At 37.5% G+C, this 26826-nt stretch overlaps 1 protein-coding gene across 1 annotated transcript in view; it reads left to right on the top strand.

Moving 5' to 3' along the window:
• The window catches only part of LOC106835401 (dynactin-associated protein), a 44695-nt gene that overhangs the window by 6472 nt on the left and 11397 nt on the right, over nt 1-26826 (top strand). The window contains exon 2 of the mRNA XM_014847752.3: nt 25999-26131. Coding sequence (XP_014703238.2) covers nt 26075-26131 — 57 coding nt within the window. The 5' untranslated portion in view covers nt 25999-26074. The remainder of the gene's footprint in view (nt 1-25998; nt 26132-26826) is intronic.

Raw genomic sequence — 26826 nt, 5'->3', positions numbered from 1 at the left:
GTAAAGGAGAGGATAGCTATTAGGGATAATTAGGAATGTATCAAACTTGTAGCCAGCCTGGAAAAAAAGCCCATTTTGTAGTCATTTCAGGTGTGGTATTATTTATTTGCTGATGTTAACAATGTTCAATACTGTTGAAACATTTCATCCACATGGATTCTTACAGCCTGCAGAACCAAAAGATATTTCTTGGCAGGCATCATGTTATACTGTTTGAGGGAGAAGAACTTCTCCCCTCTTCCACAGCTTTTTCTGTGCCCATATATGTTAGAAGCTGAGGCAATGTCACTGTATTTTAGTTGATTCCGATTAGAACTCTTAAGCTAAAAATGGTGAATATATTTGTAAGACGACTTGAAAAGGTTCAGCTACACACACACACACACACACACACATTCTCTCTCTGTATGGCTTCAAGAGGGCACAGAGGTTGTTTATTCACTTAGCATCTAGCATAATACCCAGCATATGTTGAATGAATAAATAAAAATTAGCCACATAATTTGAAAATTTAAGTTTATTTTTTCACGTACAAAAAATATTTCTTCCTCGCTATTTCAAGGAATCCTACCACTTCTTTTTAAAACATTTTCTGAGATAGTGCTTCTCAGACTTCGGTGTGCATAAGAGTCATCTAAGCAGAGTATAAAACCCTCCTGAGTTTTAGTTAGTCTGGTGTGGGGCCCAGGAATAAGCATTCCCAAGATGTCTTCCCATCCCGTTCCAACTCTGGGACTTGATTGATGTGCTTCTCTTTGTTTTCAAAAGGACGTCTAGTAGACTCTGTAATGAACTGTCTGCTTTTCTTCATCCTGAGCTGGGGCACATGAGTGACTACTAGCCTGAAAGACAGCAGAGAGGTTCTGACCATGATTATTAAACTGGCTGTGTCCTTTCTCCTCTTGGGGCCTCGATGTCTTCTACTATAAAAAAGCAGGGTTAGAATAGATGATATCCTCTAAGTCGGAGCTCTATCATTGGAAGATTGAGATGTATTAAATTAGATGGATCTCTAGCTAGTCAATTAGCACTAATGATACATCTATCATAAGAAAACATTAATTTTGAATTACATTTGGGTTACTCACTGTGTAGGAGTCATTTTTTAAAGACTTACAAGTTATTCAAATACTATTCTTCACCAAGAATTTTCTGTGCCACTTTCGTGAAAATCTCCCTGGGTATAGGTTGGATGCTAATTGTTAATTTCCAAATTGACAGTTATTTTTAAACTCCAGTCTAATGCCATCTAGATTTTGCTGAATAACAAGAACATTTTTACCTATGTAAAGCAGAGGCTGTCTCAACAGTTGAATTTGAAGACTTTGGAAGACACTTGATTCGTTAAATTCCGTTTAACTAAGTTTCCTAGTGCCCCTCTGGAAGATGGAAGACCTTGGTGAATATGTTAGTAGTTATTTGTATATCAGATTTGCCAGCTTTCAGAGTTGGGGCCCTGAGGAAGTAGAACTCAAGATAGACCCATTTTTCTGGAAGCTGAGGGAAGAGGTCTGAAAAGTTTTAGAGTATGAGACCCTGAAAATATCAAGGTCTAATAAACAGAGAGCTATGCATCCCCACGAGAAAGTGCCAACAGTGAGGGAGAAGATGGCCATGTTTAGTTGGAAAAACAATTCTCAGAGAAAAGACAGCATAAATATTTTATTTTTTATTTTGTTTATTAATTTTCAAAGAAATGAGTTGGTTGGTACCCTGGCATCCTCCTTTGATGACCAATGAGTATTTTTTCAGAATTAATTTCAGTCATTAGTTTTTTGATGCTTGACTTTTCCTTTAGGCCAGTCAGGAACCCTTTCAAGTTGGCTCTTGTGTCTTCTTGACAAAGCCTGATCAGTGTTTGGCAGATTCCTTGCTTTCTGGCATACTAAGATGTCCCAGGAATATAATTTTGTACTTTCCCTCACCCAGACTTAGAATTAGCTATTTTTCCAAGGATCGCTGGTTTCTTTTAGTCAAGAATGATAGAGACCACAATCTGTCTTTAGCTCTCCTGATTATGGTTTTGGTGTTTTTAACTTTCACTTAGAAACCTCACTTGGTTTCCCAGTGTTCTCCCCCTTGATTTGTTACCCAGGCTCAGCTCTCCCATTTTCCTGAGCTCTTGTCACGCTTACTATATTCACTTCCCCTCATAGCATGATCCCCAAGTAGAAACTTGACATTTCTTGATGGACGACATGGTTGGTAGTTGGGCTGGGTTATCCTGGCTCTGAATCCACCTCTGTTCTGTTCCTTGTTACGGTGGAGCATCCTTTGGAGGATCTGAGCCCTGGTTCTTGAAACAAAATAATGAAGTGTCAACTTTGGCAGAGCTGAGGCGATATGGAAGAAGGGTGATCTTAAAGGAGAGGAGTAAGAGGATGTAAAATAAAGCATTGAAATTTTCAAGCTCACAGTGATTTTAGATATCATTTAATCCAATCTTTTCATTTATTGACTAGAAAAACATTCAGGGAAGTTGATACTTTTGCTAGAATTCATACAGCTAGTTATTGGCTGAGATAGTTGCTAGCTCAGGTGCCAATCTTTAAAAAAAAAAAGCTTTGTTGCAGCATCGTGATAACCATCAGTGTCAACATAATCACAAACACTTTATGGCATTTACTAAGTGCCAGGAAGTGATATAAGCACTTTACCTATACTACCTCATTCAAGTTCCACAACAACCCCCAGACATAGGTTCTATTATTATCCTTATTTTACAGACGAAGATTCTGAGGAACAGAGTTGAATTAGCTTACCCAAGGCCACAGTGTAAGTTGCAGAACCAGGTTGAAACCCAGGTTGTTTGTGGCTCCAGACTCTATGCCATCCAACCACCATGTATTCAGTCTCTCACTTGCACAGCACTTTATAGTTTACAAAGCAATTTCATCTCTATTAACCTTTATTCTGGTACTATAAGTCATGTGGTCCTGTTACTACCATTTTACAGATACAGACATGAGCTCAGAAAGGATAAGCAATTTTCCAAGTGAAAATAGCTGGTATCTTGCGGAAGCTGATCTGTCTGAAAAATTTCATGCTGACAAATCTTAATCTGAGCTGAAGATTAGCATAAGGCTGTGTTTGGCCTAATAATTAAAATGCACATTGCTGCAAAGTTTCTAGGAAGCCTGCTTATTGGAGGAACACAACCACAGCCTCCACTTCAGCTGAAGTTACTATCATAATGGAAACAACCGCCAGCATTTCAACGGAACCTTCTACTACAATGGATACAACCACCACTCTGACTGAATCTATCACTTCAGTTGAGCATAATACCATGGCAGTGGCCATAACCACATCAACAGAAGTTGTACCTAGCGTTAGTCCAAAAAACCTCACAACAATAACTACTTCAATGGAACATGCAACTCCTGGACCTACAACCACCATCATAACTTCTTCTGAACCTACAACAGCCACCCTCACTTCAGGTGAGTCTGTGAGTATGACCTCTTCAACTGATCCTAGAACCCATTTGACCATAGGTACTTCAACTGAACTTATGACCACAGCAGAAATTGTTGTTCCTACTGAAGCTGAAAACACCACCATTACTACTGAACCTTCTACTATTAAAACTATGACAACTCTTCAGTTGAAATTACAACATATGCAGTCAGTACCATCTCATTCACTGAACCTAAAAACGCTGCAACTTCTACTGAACCTACTACACTTAGAGACATAATAACCACTTCAGCTGAAACTACAAACATCATAACTCAAAATTCCACTTCTACCAAACCCTCAACCATAGCACCAGCTATCCTTGAACTGAACGTAAACCTCCCACCAATTCCACTGAGTCTGCAAACAAAACAGCCATGCCTGCTTAAACTAAATCTATAAATACCACTAGATGTATAGGTACAAAAGCGGGGACCAAAGTGTCAACCACCTTTATAACCACTCAGCATTTTTTCAGAAGCTAAACAATGGCACTTCAACAGAATTTATAACACTTAAAATGAATCTACAACCCCCATAGCTTTAGCCACTTCAACTGAAGCTACATCCACAACAGGAGCCAACACTTAGCTGAACTTACAACCACCACTATTCTACTATCACAACAGCCACCACCACTGCTACTTTATGTCAATTCTCTATAGCCGGTACTTGAAGTAAACCTGTAATTCACACAACTTTGAATTTACGACCACATCAGTCACTGCCACTTATTCTGTTAAACTCATCACTCACAATACAGCCACCTGAATGTCACGCATTCACTTTGCCCCCCATTTACCACTAACTCTAGTTAATTGCAAAGACAACAGCTAATATCCAGGTAACAAAGGCTAATTGAAGAGATTTAAAGTTATGCTTCCAATGACCAGGCTTCTCTGGAAACCATGGAAGCGGAATCAGTGAGGGGAACCATTGTTTTACAAATCAATGGACATTGATTTTGTCAATAGACATTGAAAATTTGTTGGAAAAAATTCGTTATTGAGACTGTCTTGGTCTGTTTAGGCTGCTGTAACAAAATACCATAGACTGGGTGGCTTATAAGCAATAGAAATTTATTTCTCTAGCTCTAGAGGCTGGGAAATTCAAGATCAAGGTGCTGGCAGATTCAACATTGAGTGAGGGCTTCCTGATTCATAGACAGTTATCTTTTCTCTGTGGCCTCACATGGTGGAAGGGGCAAGGCAGCTCTCTAGGCTCTCTTTTAAAAGGGCGCTAACCCTATTCATGAGGGCTCCACCTTCACGACATAATCACCTCCCAACAAACCCACCTCCAAACACATCACATCGGGGGTTAGGATTTAACATGTGAATTTCGGGGACCCAAATATTCAGTCTCTAGCACAGATATACTGCAAAAATACTAGCCTTATTCAGACCTACAAATAATGGACTGCTACTGCTTATATGATTGCATCCTGGCAGGGGTAGGGAGGGAATATTTTACTTACCAAATAGCAAGAAAAGACATATATTTAAGCAAAACCTTCTAAAATAAATATTTCAATATTGACCATGCTAATTAGAAACATACACATGAGTTTACTTTCAAAAATGATAGTAAGATTTTCCCAGTTTGAGATATAGTAGGTGCTCAATAAATATCTGTTGCATGAATACCTGCCTACTTACTTGCCTACATAAACATATAAATAGGTAAATATTAATTGACTTGTGTATTAGTGTCCTATTACTGCTATACAAAATACCAAAAATTTAGGGGCTTAGAACAACACAACTTTACTATCTTTAAAATAAAATAGAGACAATAAAAATTATCATCTCTGGGGGAGATTCTATTTTCTTGTCTTGTCTAGCTTCTAGAAGATGCCTGCATTCCTTGGCTCATAGCCCCTTCTTTGTATCACTTTAACTTTGCTTTTGTCATCACATCTCCTTCTTTTATTTTGACTCTCCTGCTTCCCTCTTATAAGCACCTTTGTGCTTACATTTGGTTCATCTCATTAATTGAGGATAATCACCCTATCTCAAGATCCTTAACTTAATCACATTTGCCAAGTCTCTTTTACTATGTAGAGTATCATTGGGTTTAGGTTGTGTACATTTGGAGGGGGGAAGCATTGTTCAGGCTAACATTGTCCATGTGCTGGTCCCCAAAGATTCATATACATCCCACATATAAAGCACATTCACTCCATCTCAAGTCCCCCCCAAATCTCGATCCATTATAGCATCAACTCAAGTCCAAAATATTATCTAAGCTTCATGAGCTTAAAAGTTCCCAATTTCATCATATAAATCATCTTAAAATTAAGTATGGACCAAGCTCTGTGTATAATCCATCCTGAGACAAAGTAGCTTTTCATCTGTAGACATATGAAGTTAGAAAACAAGTTGTCTGCTCTCAAAAGACAATGGTGAGAGAGACATAAGATAACATTTACAGATAGTCCCATTCGAAAAGGGAGAAAATAAAAGGAAAAAGTAGCCATTGGCTGCAAGCAATTTAGGGATCAAGCCACGAAAACGCCCTTAGCTTTGGAGGTCTGGGAATAACCCTCCACCTACTGAGTCTGCAGTTTTACCCTTTTACTTGAAAGGCAGTCATTCTTCCTTTCTCTTGAAAAGCAGCATATATTTGAAGCTAAGTGGTGTTTTCAGCCTGTTTCCTGCCTGAAGAATTTTGAGAGTCCCAGAGACTTCTTTCGTTTCATTCTCTCTCTGTCCCTTGCATTACAAGCTGGCAGTGTTTCTGCTGGTATAAAATTCTCAAGGATCTTCTGGGTCCCCTGTGTATGTCACTCCATTAGACAAGAGGCTCCTTCACAGATCCTTCCTGGAAAAATTTCATTCCTATTCCTGGCTGCTGCTGAGAAGGCTGAGAGGATCCATAAATCACAAGCTTAATCTCTTCAGAGAGGCTTCTGTGGGATTGAATAGTCTGACATTTTATCCTTCCAAGGCACTGCTAAAAGGTTGTGGCTTTCTCGCTAGATCGTGCTTTCTTGACAGTGAATCTCCTATTTTCAGCATCTTTTGCAATCTGGATAGGTTGAGAATTTCCCAAATCATCGAGTCTTTGTTTCTTTGTGCTTAATAGTTCTTCCCTAAATTTATCTTTCCTCTTGCATTTTGCTATAAATAGCAAGAATAAAGCAATCCACATCTTCAACATTTTCTTTGGAAATATCTTTAGCCAAATGTCCAAGTTCATTACTTATAAATCTGCTTTCCACATAACTGAATTGTGAAAGACAGCATTAAGCTAAGTTTATGCCACAACATAACAAGAATCTCATTTCCTCCAGTTTCCAAAAGCATGTTTCTCATTTTTTTCTGAGCCTTCACCAGCAGCATCTTTAACGTCCATATTTCTACCAATAGTCTGTTTATGATGATTTAAATATTCTCTAAGACAATATAGGTTTCCTCTACCATGCTCTTCACTTCCTTCTGAAACCTCAGTAGCAGAGTCATTAACATCCATATGTCTACTAACGGTCTGCTCAAGATAATCTAAGCTTTTTCTATCATGCTCCTCAAAATTTTCTGAAGTTCTTTTCATTGCTCAATTCCAAAGCCACTTCCACTTGTTTAAATATTTGTTATAACATCACCCCACCTCCAGGTCCCAAAATCTGTATTAGTTTTTTATTGCTACTGTAACTACCACAAACTTAGTGGCTTGACGCAACACAAATTTATTGAATTACAGTTCTGGAGGTTAGAAGTGCTGAATGGGTGAATCAACTTATGGTTTCCTCACTCAACAATAAGTCAATACATATTCTTCTCAAGCTCACAGGGAACATATGCAAAAATTGATCATATACATAAAATAATTCTAAATAAATTTCAGAATTGGTATTATACAGATCATTTTCTCTCACCATGAACAATTAAGTTAGAAACCAGTTTTAAAAAGATAACTGGAAGAGCCCAAACACTGGTGAATATTAAAAACACTTCTAAATAATTTATAAGTCAAATAAAAATGACAGAAATTGGAAAATTCTAAGAATTTAATGATATTGAAAATGTTATAATAGCAAACCTTTTCGATGCAGATGAACTTGGAGGAAAATTTGTATTTTTTAATGTTTATATTGAAAAATAAAATGCTAAAAGCTAATGACTTAAGCATTGTCTTAAAATGATACAGGAAAACAGCATAAAGTCCAAGTGTAATTTTTTATTTTTATTTTTTCTCTCCTTTTTATAAACTATAACTTACACACAGTAAAGTACACAAACCTTGAATATATAGCCTAATAAATTTTTACACACGTGTATACGTCTAGATTAAGATATAAAACATTCCATCATTTCAGAAAGTTGCCTTATTCCCAGTACTAGCACCCCATTTCCCCAGAGGTAAGCATTATTCTGAATTCTGTCACCACAGATTAGTTTTGCCTGTTCTTCATCTTCACATAAATGTCACCTCATGGTTCAGATGCTTTTGAACATGGCTTCTGTCATTCAACAAAATGTCTGTGTCATGTATCAGTGGGTAAGCCTATGTTTAGCTTTAATTATCCAAATATAACTTTCACATTATTTTCCTGTTTAAAATGTTGCTGTTTGATCTACCATTTCTACATAAAATATCAGAAGTCTCATATTGTCATTTAACTCCAGTTTCCTGTAATTATTGAATAGCATTTCTCTCTGTTCCTAACATAACCTGCTGTACCCTCAGAGCTGTCTCCATCAATCTCTATCCTCCCTTTTAATGCTTTACCTCTTTCTGCTCTTCTACAGTGCCCTCCTTTTTCTCATCTGCTAGCCTTGCCCATCATGACCTTGAACATCTGGATCAGAACTTGACTGCTACATGCAGGGCGAGATTCAAACTATTTATTTGCTTTATTTTTTAATGGTCTCATCAGACCCACTTATTCTCAGCCCCATCTCACTGGCTTTGGTTGAGCCTCCTTCAGGTCCCCCCAACTCAATCCTCTGAACCACCCCCTCCCCACCTATAGCCCTAGTTCCTGCCTCAGTTCCAGACCCAACTATGACTGAGAAGGAGTTATATTTATCCCGCCAGCATGATAAATCCTAAAATATGTCACTCAAGTCTTGTTGGTATTCATTATTGTTGTTTGGTCTTTATAACAGAGTTAATGTACTAAATGTCTTTCCCTGGCCCCTTCCCCCCATTGTTTTCCTCCTTAGCACAGAGTAATGCCTAGTCAATGGAAGGGGCACTCTAAAAATACCTTGGAATTCAAAAAGTATTTCATAAAGCTTCTATATCCCACCAGATAAGTGGGAATAATAATTCTTCATGCATAATTAGAATTAGATTATGATCCCATGGTGCACCCATAGTAAATGTCACTATTAATGACAACTGCATCTTATCAGGGATGTTGTCCACTAAGGGCGATTGAGTGACATTTGATAATAAACAGAGTGATTCTCTCTCCTACCACTCACATGTTTTAAAAGAAATTTGAATATCAGACTTACGTAAAAGTCAACTGACCAATTTTAGCCTCTAAGAAATAATATTTTTAGAGTAAAAAAAACCTATAGTATTTCTCCTTAAAAGCTTAAAAACTGTTATTTAGAAGAAAATATTTATTTTGTCTCTAGAAAAAAAGAAACAGGGGAAATCAGTTAAAGCTACAGGGAGGAACATTTCAACACAATATAAGGAAATGTTTTTGGAAATGAGTGTCATCAGAAAATAAAATGCCGAAATCCTAGAAAACTCATTAACTCTAGTCACTGGCACTGGGCACAAGAGTTTGAATGATACAGTTGGCCTTCATTCAATGGAGGACTGAATTATATCTAGGATCTTTAAAAACTTTTTTACATATAACCGTAAATTTATAAATAGTAAAACGATGTTATCCTTAATATACCAAAATATTAAAATTTAAACAAATTTTGAAAGTTATAATCTGAATTCCAATATGTCATTTATTGGTGAGGTGACCATACATCCCAGTTTTCCTGGGACAGTCTTAGATTACACCGTTTGTATCAGAATAATATTAATAGTGAGTTTTTTCACCCTCAAAAGCATCTTGGTTTAGATGATAAAATACATGGTCACCCAATTTATAAACAAAGACTAGATTGTAAACTCCTTGATGGGAGGGATCTTCTCTATGTTATTTACTCTGCTCTGAACAGTAACTGGCACAAATTAGCTGCTCAATAAACTTTTGTTGAGTGAAATGAGTGTCTATTTTACAAATGAAAGGCAATATTCCCTTAATAAAAGCATATTTACCAAGTTTTAGATCAACATGGATTGGGGCTCTCAAGTAATTTCGAATTAGAAAAATCACTGAACTGCAACTGAACTTGTACTGAAATGTTGATTAAGTTTCTATTTTGCTTGTACTACTAATTGTGGTACCACAGTGTTCCTTAAATAATTTTTAATTGGTTTTACTTCATTGGAAGAACATTCTCCTGTAGATACTAGGACCAGAACTGTGAAAACTAAAATTAAAATAAATTTGTTTTATAATAATCATTTATATTAATATAACATAGAATTGTAATCAATAGGATTTAAAAGAATTATATTTTATGCAATGCAATAATTGCACTGATATTGATTCTAATATTACTCATGAAAGTTTCTTTTGTATCTCCTTGTGACTTTTTCATAATGATATTCTTATACATTAGAACTATTTGTATTGTATAAGAACTTCAAATAACAACAGTAGTTAGATTTTGAAATCTGATATCTGGCTAGTTAATTGCTATATCAAGTACATAGAAAATATGATGACTATAACAATCTCTTTGCTTAAGTGATTGCCAAGGATCAAAGAGCTTGAGCTGTCATACTGGTTCTCAGTGTAGCAATAGAGAAAAGGAGGGATGCATAGATGTTTTAATTATCATCACGATGCTCATGGTCAAATTTCATCCACGAAAGTATATGATATGGATAAATGGTTTTATACAAAGTCAGTGTTGACCCAGCATTTAAGACAATAGTGGTGTTCACTCTATTACTAGATGAATCTAAAACAGCCCTCTGCTAACAAACTTGGCTAATAAAAACTCAAATATCAAAGCTCTCAATCACTCTGTTGTACAAGAAAAATATTTAGCTAATATTTTTGGCTAAAATGTCTGTTTAATTTAAAGAGATTTAATAGAAGAGTGTGAGAAATAGTAAGGTGTATCCATATACTTTTCATACATATTCTAATCCAATTACCTTGCCCTATCGAATACAAAATGCACAAGAAATGTGAGGTATTTTTTAAAAATCCAAATATCTGCATAATACAATACATGATTGTACACAATAACATGATTTTTAAGTGTTCAGTTTATATTTTCTTTGGTACTCTGTAAATAGGTCATTTAGGATTTTGAGAGTGGGAATTAAAAGTTTCTGCACAAGTGATAGAATGATGTACCACTCTCCAGGCTGTTGGATAACACAGATGTACAATTGAATGCTTATGGAGTCTTATTTGTTCTGTGGTTATGTCACCCCAATTCCAAATTAAGATGTGTATCTCAGTATCGTAGTAAGGTAGTATTTTAGGCTCCTCTTGAGTTTTGCTATGTGGAATTGGCCCAGGCTCCTTCTCACTTTGTCTCCTGTTGCTCCACTATCCTTAGGGTGTTGGCCTTCAATATATGGCCTGAGATTATGCACCACCTCATCTGCATTCCAGCAACCAAGAAGGGTTAAATGATTAACTTTGACATTGCAAACATAACTTAGGCTAATGTCCTATTATATAGAACTTAGTCATATGGTTGCACCTAGCATCAAAGGGGACCGGCAAATGCTGTCTTTATTCTGAGAGTCCATGTGCCCAGCTGAAAATATGGGAGTTCTCTTACAATGAGAGTGAAGGAAAGAATGGTTACTTAGGACAACTTGTATTTTTGAAATATGTAGCCATATTTTAAAGAAAAGCCAGTTTAATTTCTATTCTATTTAAGGTTCATAAATTTTGTTGGCTATTGATAACAGACTGATTTTCAGTTGAATTAAATTCAATGTTCATGTTTGTTACTATGAAAACTTTCACATCACGTGGGCCCCTCATAATACCCTTGCCCAGAGGCCACACAGTGGCTTCTCTGGCTTAATTTTATTGCGGGGCAGGCATCGTGTGTTCATTGCTCCTTGGAACAAATACTTTCCTTGCTTTCTACAGATTTTTCATGCTCGTTATGTCCTAGAGCAGTTTCTCAGCCTTGGCACTATTAACATTTTGGGTTAAACAATTCTTTGTTATTAGGGGTTGTACAGCATTGCTTGATGAGAGGTGTGTAGGTCTGTGCCTGGGATCCAAATCCATGAACCCTGGGCTGCTGACGTGGAATCCCCAAACTTAACCACAACTTTACTGGGCTGGCCCCTAAACAATTCCTTAATGAATAAATTATTTTTTAAAATTAAGCATTTCTAAGTTTAATAAAAATTAGACTTATAAAACATTGCTTTCTAAAGAGTGTTAAGGTGCATATCTCATTTACTGTGAACATTTTCCTTTGAGATTTTCTCAGACATTGAGAATATCATTTAAGTTTCTGACTAACAACCAAACCTCAGACCCATTTTATTATTGTCTAAGATGAGAGTAGAAATCTTCACTTAAGAGCAATTGCCTTCTGGGATCTTCTCCAATTCTAAAACTTCAATCCTTGCTTTTCTTTGTTTTTTAAAAGACCTGTTATTGACAGCTACTGGGATGTTTACCTTCTACATAATCTCTCATGACATAGTCAGTGTGGAAAGGGCACTTGACTAAAAGGAGAGGCGTTCAACATGGAATTCGTGCTGCATAGGTTGTGTGATATTTCCTTCCTAGACTTAGATTCCTCATCTTGAATTTCGCTGTCAACTCTGTTAATGGTTAATTTTCTTTCTTTTCTTTTTTATTGAGGAAGAATATCCATAGAGTAAAGTGCATTAATCTGAAATGTACAGCTGGAGTATTGTTAATATATTTGTACATATGTATAACTATCACCCAGATCAAGATACAGAACATTTCTGGTACCTTGTAAGATTCCTTCATGTCCCTTTCCTGTCAACTCCTCCACCATACTCCAGGATAAACAACCATTTTGACCTCTATCATCATCTGATTACTTTGTCCATTCTTGAACTTCCTATAATGGAATCATACATGTATCTGATTTCTTTCACTAGATAGAGTGGGTGAACATACAACATATTGTTGATTTAAAAATTATATGTGTGTGTATTTATTTAATATATGTGTAGTATTCCAGTTTTTGTTTCTTCATTTTTCTTTCGAGGACATAGTGAATTCACGTTGGAATTTGGTGTTGAAACAAATGCAGCTTCTCTAAGAAAAGAGAGTAGGCCACAATTTATTTATCCATTATAGGCATTTGGATCATTTCCAGTTTGTGGCTATAACAATATATGAATCTTCTTCTACGTGTCTTTTTTGGACATAAGCACTCAATCTCTTGGAGATATATCTAGGGGTGGAGCAGCTAAATCATAGGATAGGCATACATATTACTTTAGTAGAAACCGCTAGACAGCTTTCTAAAGTATTTGAATCATTTTCCACTCCCACCAGTAATGTATGAGGGTTCCAGTTGAGCCACATCTTACCAACACTTGGTAATGTCAATTTTAATGTCTTGATAATGTCTTTTAATTTTAACCTGTCGGTGGGTGATTTTGATTTGACAAATTTGATGGATGTGTAGACAATGAAGGTTAATGACACAGGCATTTTCCCAAAAGAATAAAACTATTTTACCTTGACTGCCTCTGTGGGGGACTGGAATTGGCCACCCCAAGATATGTCTCTTTGGCATGAGGATTATTGTGGGCTGGTTACTTTTAAAAACTACAGACAGGAAAGAAACTCTGAAAAGTAGAATTTACTTACCCTTTGTAAGAGACATTTACATTTGTAAAGGGAATCTCCATCTGTAAAGGTGTCTCCCTCTCTGTACCAGGAAGAAGGGGGATGACCTCATCTCTAGAAACTCATACCAATGCAGAAGGCAAGGACTTAAATCTGCATAATAACCTTACCCTTGTTTACTGTCCTTTTTTGGTAACCTCCCCTAACTGACTCCCTTGACCCCCAACATCCTCCTTTGCCTTTAGCTGAAGGTGATATTTAAGGTGGTGGCTTCAGCCATTTTGGTGAGTTGCTCAGTTTGCCTGAGCCTCTCCCATATATACATGACATAAAGCTTTGTTTAATCTTCTCCTGTTATTCTGTCTCATGTGAATTTAATTTGTTTTCCGGCCAGAAGGACCCAGAGTGGGTAGAGGAAATGTCTTCCTCCCCTACACATACCAAAAGTGAACCTGCTGTTAAATTTTTAAATTTGCCCTGATAATAGAAACAAATACAAAAATGTAGTTTGAAATGGGTAGTTTAAAGAATAATTATAAGTGTGTGGCAATGTATTTTTCTCTGTCCATGAGATAGACTAAGGAAGAAAATCATCTTGCTCAATAAATATTTATTGCATGATTGAAGTTGAGGAAGATGCTTCTGTTCAAAAGTAAGAAATTTTTAGAAAACATCTTGATTCTAGTTCATGTGACCCACAGAAAATGGTCTCCAGGTGTCTCTGAATCCTCAGAACTGGATCATCATTATGTTAAAATACTCAGATTAAAAAAAGAAGTAGTTGCCTTTAGTAAGGCAATAGTTCACATTGATGGTTTTTTTAGATAGTGTCAATGAAAATAATCCATAACCAATCTATAGATGAAAATTTGGGTGAGCTTATTCTGAGCCAATATGTGAGGACCATGGCCCAAGGCCTTCCTTCCCTAAGGAAGGAAGGGCACCGAAGAAATAGGGCGTACAGAATGGTTATGTACCCCCAAAGAGGATGTTTCATATATGATTGAAATGTCCCTTTTACAATAGTTACAAGACTGCTCTGTTGGCATGGCGATTGATGGACACAGCAGGTAGGTCTGCTGTCTCGGTGGACACACAGGGTGGCAGGTCTGTTGTCTCGAGCTGGGTGGTCACAGGTGAGCTGGGAGGCCAAAGGTGAGCACAGCAATCAGTTCCTAGCCTAAGGAAAGATGCTTATCCTTAAGGAAATACCAACGTGGGGGGCAGTTGCACCTTTATCTTAAGGGCATTTGTTCTTGCCATAGTAAATGTTTAAAGCAGATATACAATGAATGCTCAATGGCCATGTCAGGCTCTTTTGGAAAAAACAGTCAGGCCAAATTAGGTTTACACCAAATGGCTTTCTCATACATTCCAATATATCCTATTGCTTGCCATTTCTATTTGTCAATAGTAACAAAGTTCAGATAATAACGAAGTGTGAAATGTTTCAAATTCTATAGAAAACAAGGTGTAGGATGCTCTCTCACTGTAAATTTTACTTTCATGTGGATCTTTCGACATTTTCACATAGTGGTAGGGAAACCTTTTCCACGTGAGAACAATTTCAACCAATAGAATAAAATATTACTTGAAATTTACGTCTAAAGAAGCATTCTAGGTATTGTTTTTCTCTCTTAGAAAAACATTGTATCTTAAGTTATAACTCTATAGCTTTTCAATATTCCAAATACTTTTCAGTTGTAATGAATGGCTTTGTTGACTAATTCTGATTAGTTGATTAAACATTATCCTCAGCTCTCCATCTATTCAAAACTTAAAATTGAGAGTCAAACCAGAGTCAGAGCAAAACAAAATAAAGATTGTGACTTGGACAGCAGTCTTGGTGACAAAGGCCAAAATTCTCCTGCAGGGCAGACTGGCCTCAGGATCATTGTTTTTTCACCAGTGATAAAAACACTGCCTGTTGTCTTGTTTCTTAGAAAGGGCTGGGTTTCTAACAGGAGAATGAGATTCAGGAAACTGACTTGATGATTGAGTTTTGCTTTGATTACAGAGTGCATTAGATGGTCAAGTTCATCAGCCTCAGGCAAATTGAGTAATGACTGAAGACTAAATGATGGTATCAGTACATTTGAAATAAAGCACAGCTATTTATAGAGGGGAATTCAGATTTCCTCTGCTTCTCAGTGATTCACAGAATGTACTGAAAGTTTGCTTATTCCACTGCAATTGTTAACTTTGAAAATTAATGAATACCTCCAATACCTTACCTAGGAAGTATGCTTGTGTATATTTACTCACAATAATGCTTTTATTTTTAGTACTGGTGTCACAACGGACCAGTGTCCTACCCACACAAATAATTTACCTATTTAACATTGTTGACCAGCAAATTTAATAACCATGTAGGAATTGCAAGATCTAGAGAGAGAGAAAGTGGAAATAGCACATTTACTATCCTATTATTAAGAAAGTCCCAGATTATTCTATGGTGTTTCTAGAGGTAACAGAGTGTCCCCCCAAATTCTGATATAAATGATTCTACTTCTCTTTAAAATAGTACATTGGATTTTTCCCTTCTTCTAAGCCTACTACAAAAAAAACACTTTATTTTGAAAAACTATCTTATTTTTTTCTTTACAAATTAAGTATAAAATATTTCAGATATTCAAAAGCTGTAAAGAGGAATATAAAGCCTTGCATCCACCACTCAGCTTAAGACATGAAACATTACAGAATTCTTTTAAAATTGATGCTGATTAGGGTATGCTTGATAGATGTCTTGGACCAGATTTCATATGAATGAATATGGGATGAAGGGTCTGTGGCACCCGCCTCCAGGGCATCCAGGAGTTTCCCAAGACCCTATGAGGCTGGGCTTCCTCTGGGATGAGGGGTCATGGGCTGCAGTGCATTGGGCCTGATGTGGCCTTTATCTGAGCATCCCCTGATGCTCAGAGCATCCAGACCCATCCTCACCCCGCCCCTCCATCAGGACCTGCACGCACACTGGCTATACATCCTGAAGCCATATAGGGTCTCGTGCAGGCTCCACCTGTGCCCTGTTTGCCTCCCTGAGAAACCCTACACTCCACTCACACTCACCAGGCCCCCTCATGGACTCCCAGGCTTCCCCTGTGGTGTTCAAAAGAGAACATTTCCTGATGCAGGAGTTTGGGTGAAGGGGCCAGAAGAAACAACAAAACAAAGCAAAATAGGTATGGAATGATGACCTGACAGACTCTGAAGAAGAATGAGACTTGTTTCATGATGAGCTGGGAAGTTTTTATGACTTGGATCTCTAGCAGCTTTGGTGGTGTGTGAACTGGTCTGCTGAGACTCAGACAGCAGCTGTCCCATACTCAATGACATCTTGTTTAGTATGTTTCTCTCAATTGCAATTGGTTGATACCAGACTTCTTCTAATCTTTAATTCCTCCTAACCATTAAATATTTTGGTACTATTGTGTGTGTGTGTAAATATATTTATGATTACATTTTATTACTTTGAAAGAAAAAAATCCTTGACTTTTTGTTCTTACAAAAGTAATGTTTCAATTGTGATTTTTCCACTATCTTATGGTATTAAACTAGCATAACTCTTTATTCCATCAAGAGCTATTTGGGTCAATGGAATAAAATATAACATGTCAAAATACAGATTATATTGGTTGGAATAATTTTACTTGGGAAGTTCAACTCAATGGGTTTTCTGTTTTCCAAACATTTCATCCCTGTAGCCATTCCCAAGTCCAAATGACCAGGAAGCTCGCAGTTCAGTGTGTAAGTTTCCACCATCAGCTGATGTCACTGGTGAGGCTGGTAGGGATGTCCCTGATACTTTTATCAACTGGGCACTTTGGATGCTCACATTGACCAGAGACTTCCATCATGGACAGGTAATGTTTGGGCCACTCATGACCAACATTTCTGTGCAAAACATTTTAATAATGCATGATCAGTTCAATGCATGGAAAGGGAAAGCAAGAGAAGTAGATTTGTGAGGGACCCCCTTTAAGGAATCAATATTCTTCTTCAGGAAAAAGAGTATACACACAACTAGAGAATAACACAACACACACAAAAGATAAAACAACATTTTGGACTCTTGTTTTAGGTGGGATAAATAGGTGTGAAGAGAGCAAACATCCTGGCAGTGGAAGGATATTTTTTCCTTCCTGTTTTGCAAAGGAGGCTCAGTTGGAAGACATCAGTGTTTAATGCCCCAGAGCTCTGCTCTGTGGGTGGTCTGCTTCTCTGTCCTTCCCTCCTGCCTCTGAGACTGATGGACCTTTCTCTCAGCCCTCCGTGTTGATCTCCCCCACTCCCTGGTTTTTCCTCTTTGCTTGGTGACTTGATTCAGATCTGTGTGCCTGACTGCATAGTCACCTCACCTTGTGCCTATAACTCTGAGTCTTCATCCCAGGGAGAAATCTGATTTGGACTGCTTATTCACGGTGCTTGGTGATTAGTTGGGTGTGTTGGGCTCCAGCGTTCACTCCACACGGTACCCTCATCCCTGCTTAGAGGCTCATTAAGGAGGGTCTGAGCTTAACTCTTTTTTTTCCCTTCTTCTCCTCAAAGCCCCCCAGTACATAGCTGCATATTCTAGTTGTAGGTCCTTCTAGTTCTACTATGTGGGACGCCAACTCAGCATGGCTTGATGAGCAGTGCTAGGTCCACGTCCAGGATCTGAAGTGGCGAAACCTGGGGCTGCCAAAGCGGAGCAGGTGAACTTAACCGCTGGGCTCTGGGGTTGGCTCCCTGGGTTTAACTCTTGAAACCAAAAAGGAGACTCTTACATTTTAGGTCTGAGAGCAAAGTGAAGAATGAAAGACGTTGATCCAGTGGAGTTACTTAAAGTGACTTTTCTTGCTTGCAAATTTATCCATCATTGAACCAAAGGAGATTGTGGTTACCACCTGGTCTTAACACATTTATTTAACAGATGGGGAAAATATTGTTTGGGAGGGCCACATTTTTGCAGGAATTCACATGGCTAAGCTAGTCGTGCACTCAGCCCGTGTGCTCAGTTCTGTTTCAAGGTTCCAATCTACCTGTACTTCACCTGCTCTGGTTTTGATTGATACCCAAGTGAAAATACACCTATTCTGAGTTGTGAGTGCAGCCAGTGTTTTGCTCCTCCTCAAGCTTCCTTTAGCTGAGACCTATACACTGTGGTACAAGAAGATGACATTTGGTGACCAGTGGTGCCCCTTGTGTTTCCCCAGCCCTTGTGCTCAATGTCTAGTTCCTCTTGGCTTCCCAGGAGCTTCCACACTGGACATCCAAACTGGGGCTTCCCTCCCAAGACTGGGGCCTGTAATTTCTAGCAGTAAGACACATGCTAGTCATTTCTTATATCAGTTCTATGCTCCCCTTTCCTATTGCCCTGAACTCAGTCATGAACCAGTGAATGACAATGAGCTCACACACTCGACATGATGTCACACCTGACAATGACATTGAATGTGATGTTTTTGAAAGATTTTAAATTACTGGGGCAAATGCATATGCTAAAGTGTTAAATGAAAACGAAGATACTATACTATATGTATCGTGTATGTGTATAATGTGATCACAATTTAATGAATGTATGACAAAAGATAGAAGGCTCCTAATTCCTGTAGTATGGAAACAACCACCTAGTTCTGATCTCCTCACATTTATTACTAAAATCCAAACAAGACAAAACAAAAAGACAGAGTAAGCAAAACAAAAGATCTCACAAGAAACTCTCTTGTGTAACTCAGAAACAAAGGAACCCTATACACTTCAACTTGCAGGTAAGCAGGGTGAAAAAAAGGGTGAACTCAGCAGAATATTTTTATACCATATGTGGTAGCAAAATTAAAAATCTGACAACACTGAGTATTAGTATTTTATGGAAAAATGAGAATACTGTTACAGAAGTGAATATTCATACAACCTTGGAGACAATTTTGGGAACATGTGTTAAGTTGGAAAAATACACACCTGATGATCCAGGAATTTCACTCAATTATACATCTAGAAACATTTTAATAAATGTTCCCAGAAGGGCATACACTATAATAATCATAGTAAAAAATGGAAGCAGACTCAATTTATACTAACAGGAAAATAAATTAATAACTGTAATGTATTCAATCAATGAAATACTATAAAACAGTGAAAATGAATGAAATAAGAGTTATAGATGTCAGTGTAGTTGAATTTTATAAATGTAATCTGGGCCCAAAAAAACCCCATATTGTGGGAAAATACCATGTAATAGGTTTCATACATATTTTAAAACATGCAAACAATATTATATATTTTTTGGAATGTATTAAAACATAAAAAAATATATGGGAAATATAATGGAGGGAGGAGAGTACGATCAGGAATAAGGACAGAGGTGGTTCTAATTATATGTGAACAGTTTTTATCTGTGTCATATCACTCAAAGATATTTGGTCTTTGTCCTCAGTTCCTGATACAGAGCTCCCACATTGCTTGTGGTTTCCTGAGTGATGGGGGTGACTGAGTGTCTTGTTTTGACAAGGAGACTCTTAGCAGACCCCTGCATAACTTCAGGATGGGAGCTGGTCAGCAGAAAAACCAAACCCTGATTAGAAGCTTGGAACTTTCAGCCCCACTCCCCAACCTCCAGGGAGGGGAGAGGGGCTGGAGATTGAGTTAAAAATCCATCAAGCCTATGTGATAAAACCTCCATAAAAATCCCTGAATGAGAGGGTTCAGAGAGCTTCTGAGCTGGTGAACATACCACATGCTGGGAGTGTGGCACACTCCAGCCCCATGGGGACAGAAGCTCCTGCACTCGAGACACTTCTAGACCTCACCTTATGTGTCTCTTCATCTGGCTGTTCATTTGTACCTTTTATAACATCCTTTATGATAAACTGGTAAATGTAAGTGAAGTGTGTTTCTGAGTTCTGTGAGCCATTCTAGCAAATTTTGAAACCTGAGGAGGGGAACCCCCCATTTATAGCTTGTGGGTCAGCAGTACGGGTGTCTGGGACCTGAGACTGGTGTCTGAGGTTGGGGCAGCTTTGTGGGACTGAGTCCTTTACCCCATGGGATCTGATGCTAACTCTGGGTAGATGTATCTGCATTGAATTGAATTGCAGGACATCCAGCTGGTGTCCGAAGAGCTAGGGAACTGGATAGTGTGTAAAATGCCCACACATTTGGTTTCAGAAATGTTGCCTGAATCTCTTAAGCTCACTAATCATGGAGATTTGGCTACTTACCAGATTGTTCTTTATACCTTTTAGTCTATTTGAAATGTTTCTTTATACATTTTTTTAAACAGTGTGGCTGGGGCGTGGTAGGTGATGTGTGAAATAGTGCAGGATGAGGCTTCAGGGGTGGGCGCAGACCTCTGAGTTCATAGCCTTGTTAGCCATGGAAAGGATTGGGGATTTTATCCTAAGGGGAAGGGGAAGCCATTTAGGAGTTTTGAGCAGGACAGTGACATAAGCAGCCTGACATTTTCCAAGGAGCATTCTGGCTATTTTTGTGAAGAATGAATTTGAGGGGGACACACATGGAAGCTGGGAGACTGGTTATGTGTGGTCCTCCCCAGGGGAGATGATGGGGTCATTATTCCTATCTCAGCATCCGAGAGCAGGGGACATAAAAGACACCCAACAATATGAATGAGTGTTATAGTTGGAATTAATTCAGGAATAGTCATAATCTTTCCTTTTTTACTGGCACTAGCAGCTACATAGTTAGTTATTCCAAACATAATTTTCATTTATTTTCTTGGACAAAATACTACCGTTTTGTTCACTCTCAATTCACATTTAAAGTTCACATCCTGGCATTTACCTTTCCTCTTTGTCTATTTGATCTAATATCTCTCTATTTCCATTATAGCCTCATGCTACTACCAGATGGCTCATCGTAATTTCCCCCAATGCCTTGCTCCTTTCTGCTTTTCCCTGTGTGTCTCAGCATCTCTCCTCTACAATCTCTCCTTCCTCCTCTCTACCCATCTGGGTGTGTGAGGTCCTTTAAGATCTGGATCAGAACTTGCCTCTTGCAAACCATGACCAGCTTCAACCCTCATAGAGATCTGCCTTGGCTTTCCCGATATTTCAAATGTTACCCCCAGTGGGTTAATTCTCAGCTCACTACCCTGACTGGCTGCCCTCTCCCCACCTGCTCCTCAAACCTGAATTCACCACAGCCTCCTTTGGTCATGCCTCAGTTGCCATCCTTGTTCCAGATCCAAACTTGACTCTCATAGAAATTCTATGAATTGATTCAGCCCTATATAGCTCTCATCATTTACCACCCACCCTCCACCTCGAGTGAGGCTGATGAAATAAGCAAAGCCCTACCTTTGGACGCTGGGACTGCTGGGTCCCGCACTGTACCTGGAGCAGGGCTATAATGTCCCACTACTGAGAGCTTGAGAATCTTATTCTAATCCCAGGTTTACAGTTGACCCCAATTCCCCATAGAACCCATTTCTGATAACCTAGTTATGGTTCCGGACCTTATGAATACCAATTTCTCTCTTTGCCCTGCCTTGTAGACCTGAGGTTTTCTAAAATTTCCATTCCAAGTTCTCATTCTAACAACCAGTCTATTTGCTGCAATTCTTAATGAGGCCTGCAGCCTTATTCTTTTTTGTGCCCATCTCTGTGGACTGTATTCCCTTCAGTGAACCTCAGCTCCCAAATCTAGGGTGATCCTTAAAAAGATACAGTCTGCAAGGCTGGTTGGTGACCCTGCACTCTGTGAACCTCTTAAGTGCTCTAGTCCGACCATTTGATGCCTGGACAGAATGAGCAGGGTCAGCATGGGTGATGAGCTGTGTCTCCACCCTGGGAGTTACTAAATCCTTGCTATTATTTGGAGCCTGGATTCCAGCAGTCTGTGTCCTTTTGGGCAGGTCTAATTCTAGGTGGCAGCACCACCCCGGCCTTGCTTCCAGTAAACATCTCTACTTCCCTGATGTGTCCTGATATGTCGCCAGAGTCTCCAGTTTCAACTGTTGTATGGTCTTCCCAATAAGTGTAACTGCCAAATAATCTTTCACCTTTTCTCCCCTCCTTCTTAAGGCACAGAGTGGTACACATGACACAATTAATGAATGGGTATAGAGAGTAAATGGATGGGGAGTCTGAACTCCACATACTCTAGTCTTAACTTGGGCTTATAAAAGGTCACTTAAAACACATGTGTCTCATCAGGAAAGTGTGGATAATAAAACTTAATTCTTGTAGGTTTTACAAGGATTAGCTATGAGCAGTGTGGTACACCCACTGGAATAGCATAAACATCTCTGTAATGTTAATAAAATGACATTAATCAAGTCTTGTGTCAGAGGCTGCCCAAGGGTAGCACCATTGGCTATGACCCAGCAAAGGTTGAAGCTTTTCTTTTTCTTCCTCTTCTCATCCACATTTAGAAAATGCTATTTATAAGAGTCAGCGACCAACTGAAGTCTTTATGAAGCAGTTTTTCAGAGTCATGAGAATAAGGAAGGAAATGCTAGTTGTCTTTAAAAAATTTGTAAAATTTCTACAAACCCACAGTCCCTCATAGGAAGTGCTTGAGCGAGATCTGTTTCATAATTCAGACTTTCGAAAATTTTATAAAGACAATATGATACATTATGCAATTACCAGCAGGACTGCAATAGTAACCCTGGAATAGATATTAATATTTTTGTAATTAAACATCTGAAGACTAGAAATAGCTTTATCAGTTCGGATTAACTTTTGCTGCCAAGTAAATTTGTGCCAAATGTATAAAATAATTTTCAGTTTTTTCAAAGCCTTTTAGATTTAGGAATTGTGCATCAAGGATCATAGATCCATATTCTGAAGGAAAATGCTTTCATTTTGGGTGTCGCCAGATACAGCAGGACCAGAGTGTAAGTTAGGTGAAGAAACAAGGAAAATTTTGGCTCCATAGAAAAAAGAACTTTCAAACAGTGACGGTCACCCTAAAATGGAATATCAGCCCCTAGGAAAGCCATGAATTCCCAGTCACTGTGGTCAAACAGAGATGAATTAGGCAGTTGTCTACTTAATTGTGTAGAAGCTGATATATTCACCGTTACGGAATCAATTCCCCAACATACAAAAAATGCTTATCTTTAAATAAATAAAAAAAGAAAATTCTCTTTGTTTAAACAAAAATATTACATTTTAAGCAAATTTGAAAGTTAAAATCAAAAGGCAAATATTCAATGCACAAAGGATAGAGTGTAAGCAGTTCTTTTCTGTCTTGATCAAGGCTGTCTGGATGTCCAGGTTCCAGACACGCCTGGGGTTAGTGCTTAATAAACAGTTGGGAATAAATTAATGAAAGAACATGTTCTGCCAGCATAAACATATTTAAAATCTGTAAATATACTTTAAATTCGTAATTAGGAAATTCAATGATATGCGTCAAAACATGTTTTTCCTCTTGAAGTTTCTATTTTAAGTAGGGCTAATTGTTACAATCCCATTGTATTACTGAAATACTGTTTAATTACTTTTGATTTAGTGAAGAAACACCTGCTTTAAGAATAGGCTCAGCTTTGAAAAAAATACAATGAAAAACACCCTGATAGTGTTATGATAACTGTACGTAAAACACATTTGCAGAATATTTCAGTTTTTATTTTTAATTTTAATGATTGCTTCTAATTGCTTTGATAATAAATTTAGTAAGACATTTTGGAAATTTATTTTCCAGTTTCTATTTTTTTCAAAACAATCTTTCATACTCTTGAATTAATTGGGCTGCGAGTCAGTATTTTACTTAGGCTTTGAAATTCTGGGTCTGATTGCTTGGTTGTCATGTTAATAACACAATGAGAAACACTGTAATTAGTCTCTGTTCCTAAAGTGTTGTCTAAGATCAGAGGGCTGAAGCTGTCATGTTGGCTCTCAGGTCATCAACTGACTAAAGAAATAATCAGAGCATAGCGAAATTTCAGGCAAGAAAAATTTGAGCAAGATGATTTAAAAAAAAAAAAGTTTTGACCTAGCTTTTCAGACAACAACGCAATTCACTTTCTGTTAGATGAATGAGAAATGGACATTTTTTTCACCTAAAAACTGGCCAGCTATCAAAGAGTTTTCTCAACTCCATGTCAACCAACAAGACTTTCAGATTTCTTTTTGGCTATAAATCCTGCCCCGAAGAAAGGTCTTTCGTACGATCTTCTGACAGGGCAGTGAGAGAGATGCATGCTCTCTGTTCATTATAACAATTCAGGTGTGTTCAGTTTTTTCTGTTTACCTTTGGAGGAAGATATTTACAAGAACTGTTAATAATACATGCTGAAGAACGGTTCTTTGCAAAATGAAGAATAATCTACTTTTTACATGGTAAATTTAGCCATAGAGCAATGTGTTGTTTAATTTTGTTACTATTTTGAAAAATTTTTAATATTTCCTATACTTTCTTCCAAACTTTCTGACCGAGTCTTGCAACTGTTAGGCCAATTAGAGATTGTAAGCATGAAATTCAAGAGATAGAGTAAACTTTTACTTTTTATGCCGTTGATATGATGTGTCCATGCTGTAAAAAAGGATGAAGTTTTATTTACATCCTATGTTGCTCTAGTACCAAATTAAAATGAATATCTCTGCAGAATAGAGTGTAGTAATATTTTAAAGCAAAGTTAAATTTATACCTCTTCTTTGATAATTATATCATTCTGATTTTCAAATAAATCAGTTTATTAGAAGGTCACGTTTAATATTGTTGATGCCTTCAACCCATGCACATCCCTGGTGGCCCGTGGCCATACAGTGGCATGCTTGGTTTTGTTTTAACAGGAATAAGAGTAAGTCATCATGTTTTAAATCCTCTTTAGGACAAATCCCTCTCCCTTCTCAATTGTTTGACAATTTTTCCACGTTCTTTATGTTCTAAGGCCTGAGGCTGTGTCATTTCAGTTGATCTAGTAAAACTCATTAAGCTGAAAGTGTTGAATACATTTATAAGAGAGATTTCAAAGGATTGAGCTGTTGAAAAAAAATCAGAATCCCAAAGTGTTGGATTGAAAGAGGATGGGGTGTGGGCTGTTTTGTTCGCTACTGAACTTTTTGCACTAGAAAAACACCGGGAACGTCTTAGAAACTCAATCTTCTCACTTGTTGAGTAAATAAATCAATAAAAGAGTTAATTCTTTTTCAATCTGAGACAAACTAAACTTCTTGACAGAAAATCTCTTCCTAAAGATTTTCAATATTCCATCATTCCTTTGGCATTGTTTCCTGGGAAACTGAATCTAACTGTTTTTAAATGCATGTGAATTACTAAGCAATTGACCACCTAGACTTCCAACCACCAACCTGGAGACTGAAAAGGTGAAGTCACCCTTAGGCCATGAGTGACTAAGAGATGGTGCTCACTAAGGGTGAGAAGGCATTCAGCTCTGGTGGAGAAACAGCACTGGCAAACTTTCTACTCCTGAATTTTTTCTTGGCTTCATCCTAAAATAGAAGACAAATGTTTGAGAGATGAGGCCAAAGGGAAGAAAAGGAAGAATTCTGTAAGATTTTCAGAGTTCCTTTCTGTCAGAAGGGTTGTTGAGGGGGTAGTCACAGTAGCTCTCAGAGGCAGTATTGGCTTTCTTGGGTCTGTCTGGAATTGACACCTCATTTCCTTCTCTAAGGTGAGTCCGTGTTAGTGAATAATTACTTATTTAGTCTAATCCACACCTGTAGTGATGCATCAGAGTTGATTTTCCACAAGTCATTTTAATTATTTCTCAGGGTTGCAGATATAAAAGGAGATGCTTGAACTGAAAAATATTCTTGGAGTTAAGTTTGTGGTATTGCAAGCTCAAGAATGGACAGAAAGCATGGAAAATACGTAGCGAATATCGAACAATCTGAAAACCAGCCAGTGAGTATTGTTGCTCTATTTTAATATTTTTCTTATATTACAGTCTTCTTTTCAGCATTTGAAAGCAATCTAATTTCTTTACTTCTATAAAGTCAATATCATAATTTTGCATTCTTCTCCAAAAGGAAGAAGAGCTATGTATTAAATTTTTTGCTTCAGCTTTTCGTGCTATATTCTGCTACATTATACTTTAGAAATTATTTTTTGTATTTCTGATATAAAGCATTAGAAATGTCTCTGTAACCACATAATATACAAATAAACCCATTTAACTTTCTATATTCGTCATCATGTAAACATAAATCTCCAATAGTGTCTTTGGTTTAGTTCTGGTTTTATTTTTATAATTTGATTACTAGAATTTATACATAATTTCTAAACCTGTCAGAACTCAGATTTCTAAATATTCTGGAAATACAGATATTAATCCTAGATATTGTCTTTAGGACTAAGAAAGAAATCCTCTAAAAACTCCTACTTAGTATAAAAATATGATCATTTTACCTATTTTAAAATGTTTTACTCCAAGACTCAAGCCTTCACTATATAGTTATAAGTGCTTTTTATGTATCTGGTTATGTCTGAACAAATAATCTTTGATATCAGACAAAAGATGGAAATGTGCTAAAAAATTAAAATGGTAAGTTAAAATTCACCACCTGAAGAATAAATGAATTTTTTTTTTTTTTGAGGAA

This window comes from Equus asinus, chromosome 7, assembly GCF_041296235.1.
Source record: "Equus asinus isolate D_3611 breed Donkey chromosome 7, EquAss-T2T_v2, whole genome shotgun sequence".
Classification (NCBI taxonomy): Eukaryota; Metazoa; Chordata; class Mammalia; order Perissodactyla; family Equidae; genus Equus; species Equus asinus.
The sequence above is the reverse complement of the archived record's forward strand: the minus strand, read 5'-3'. Positions and strand labels throughout refer to the sequence as shown.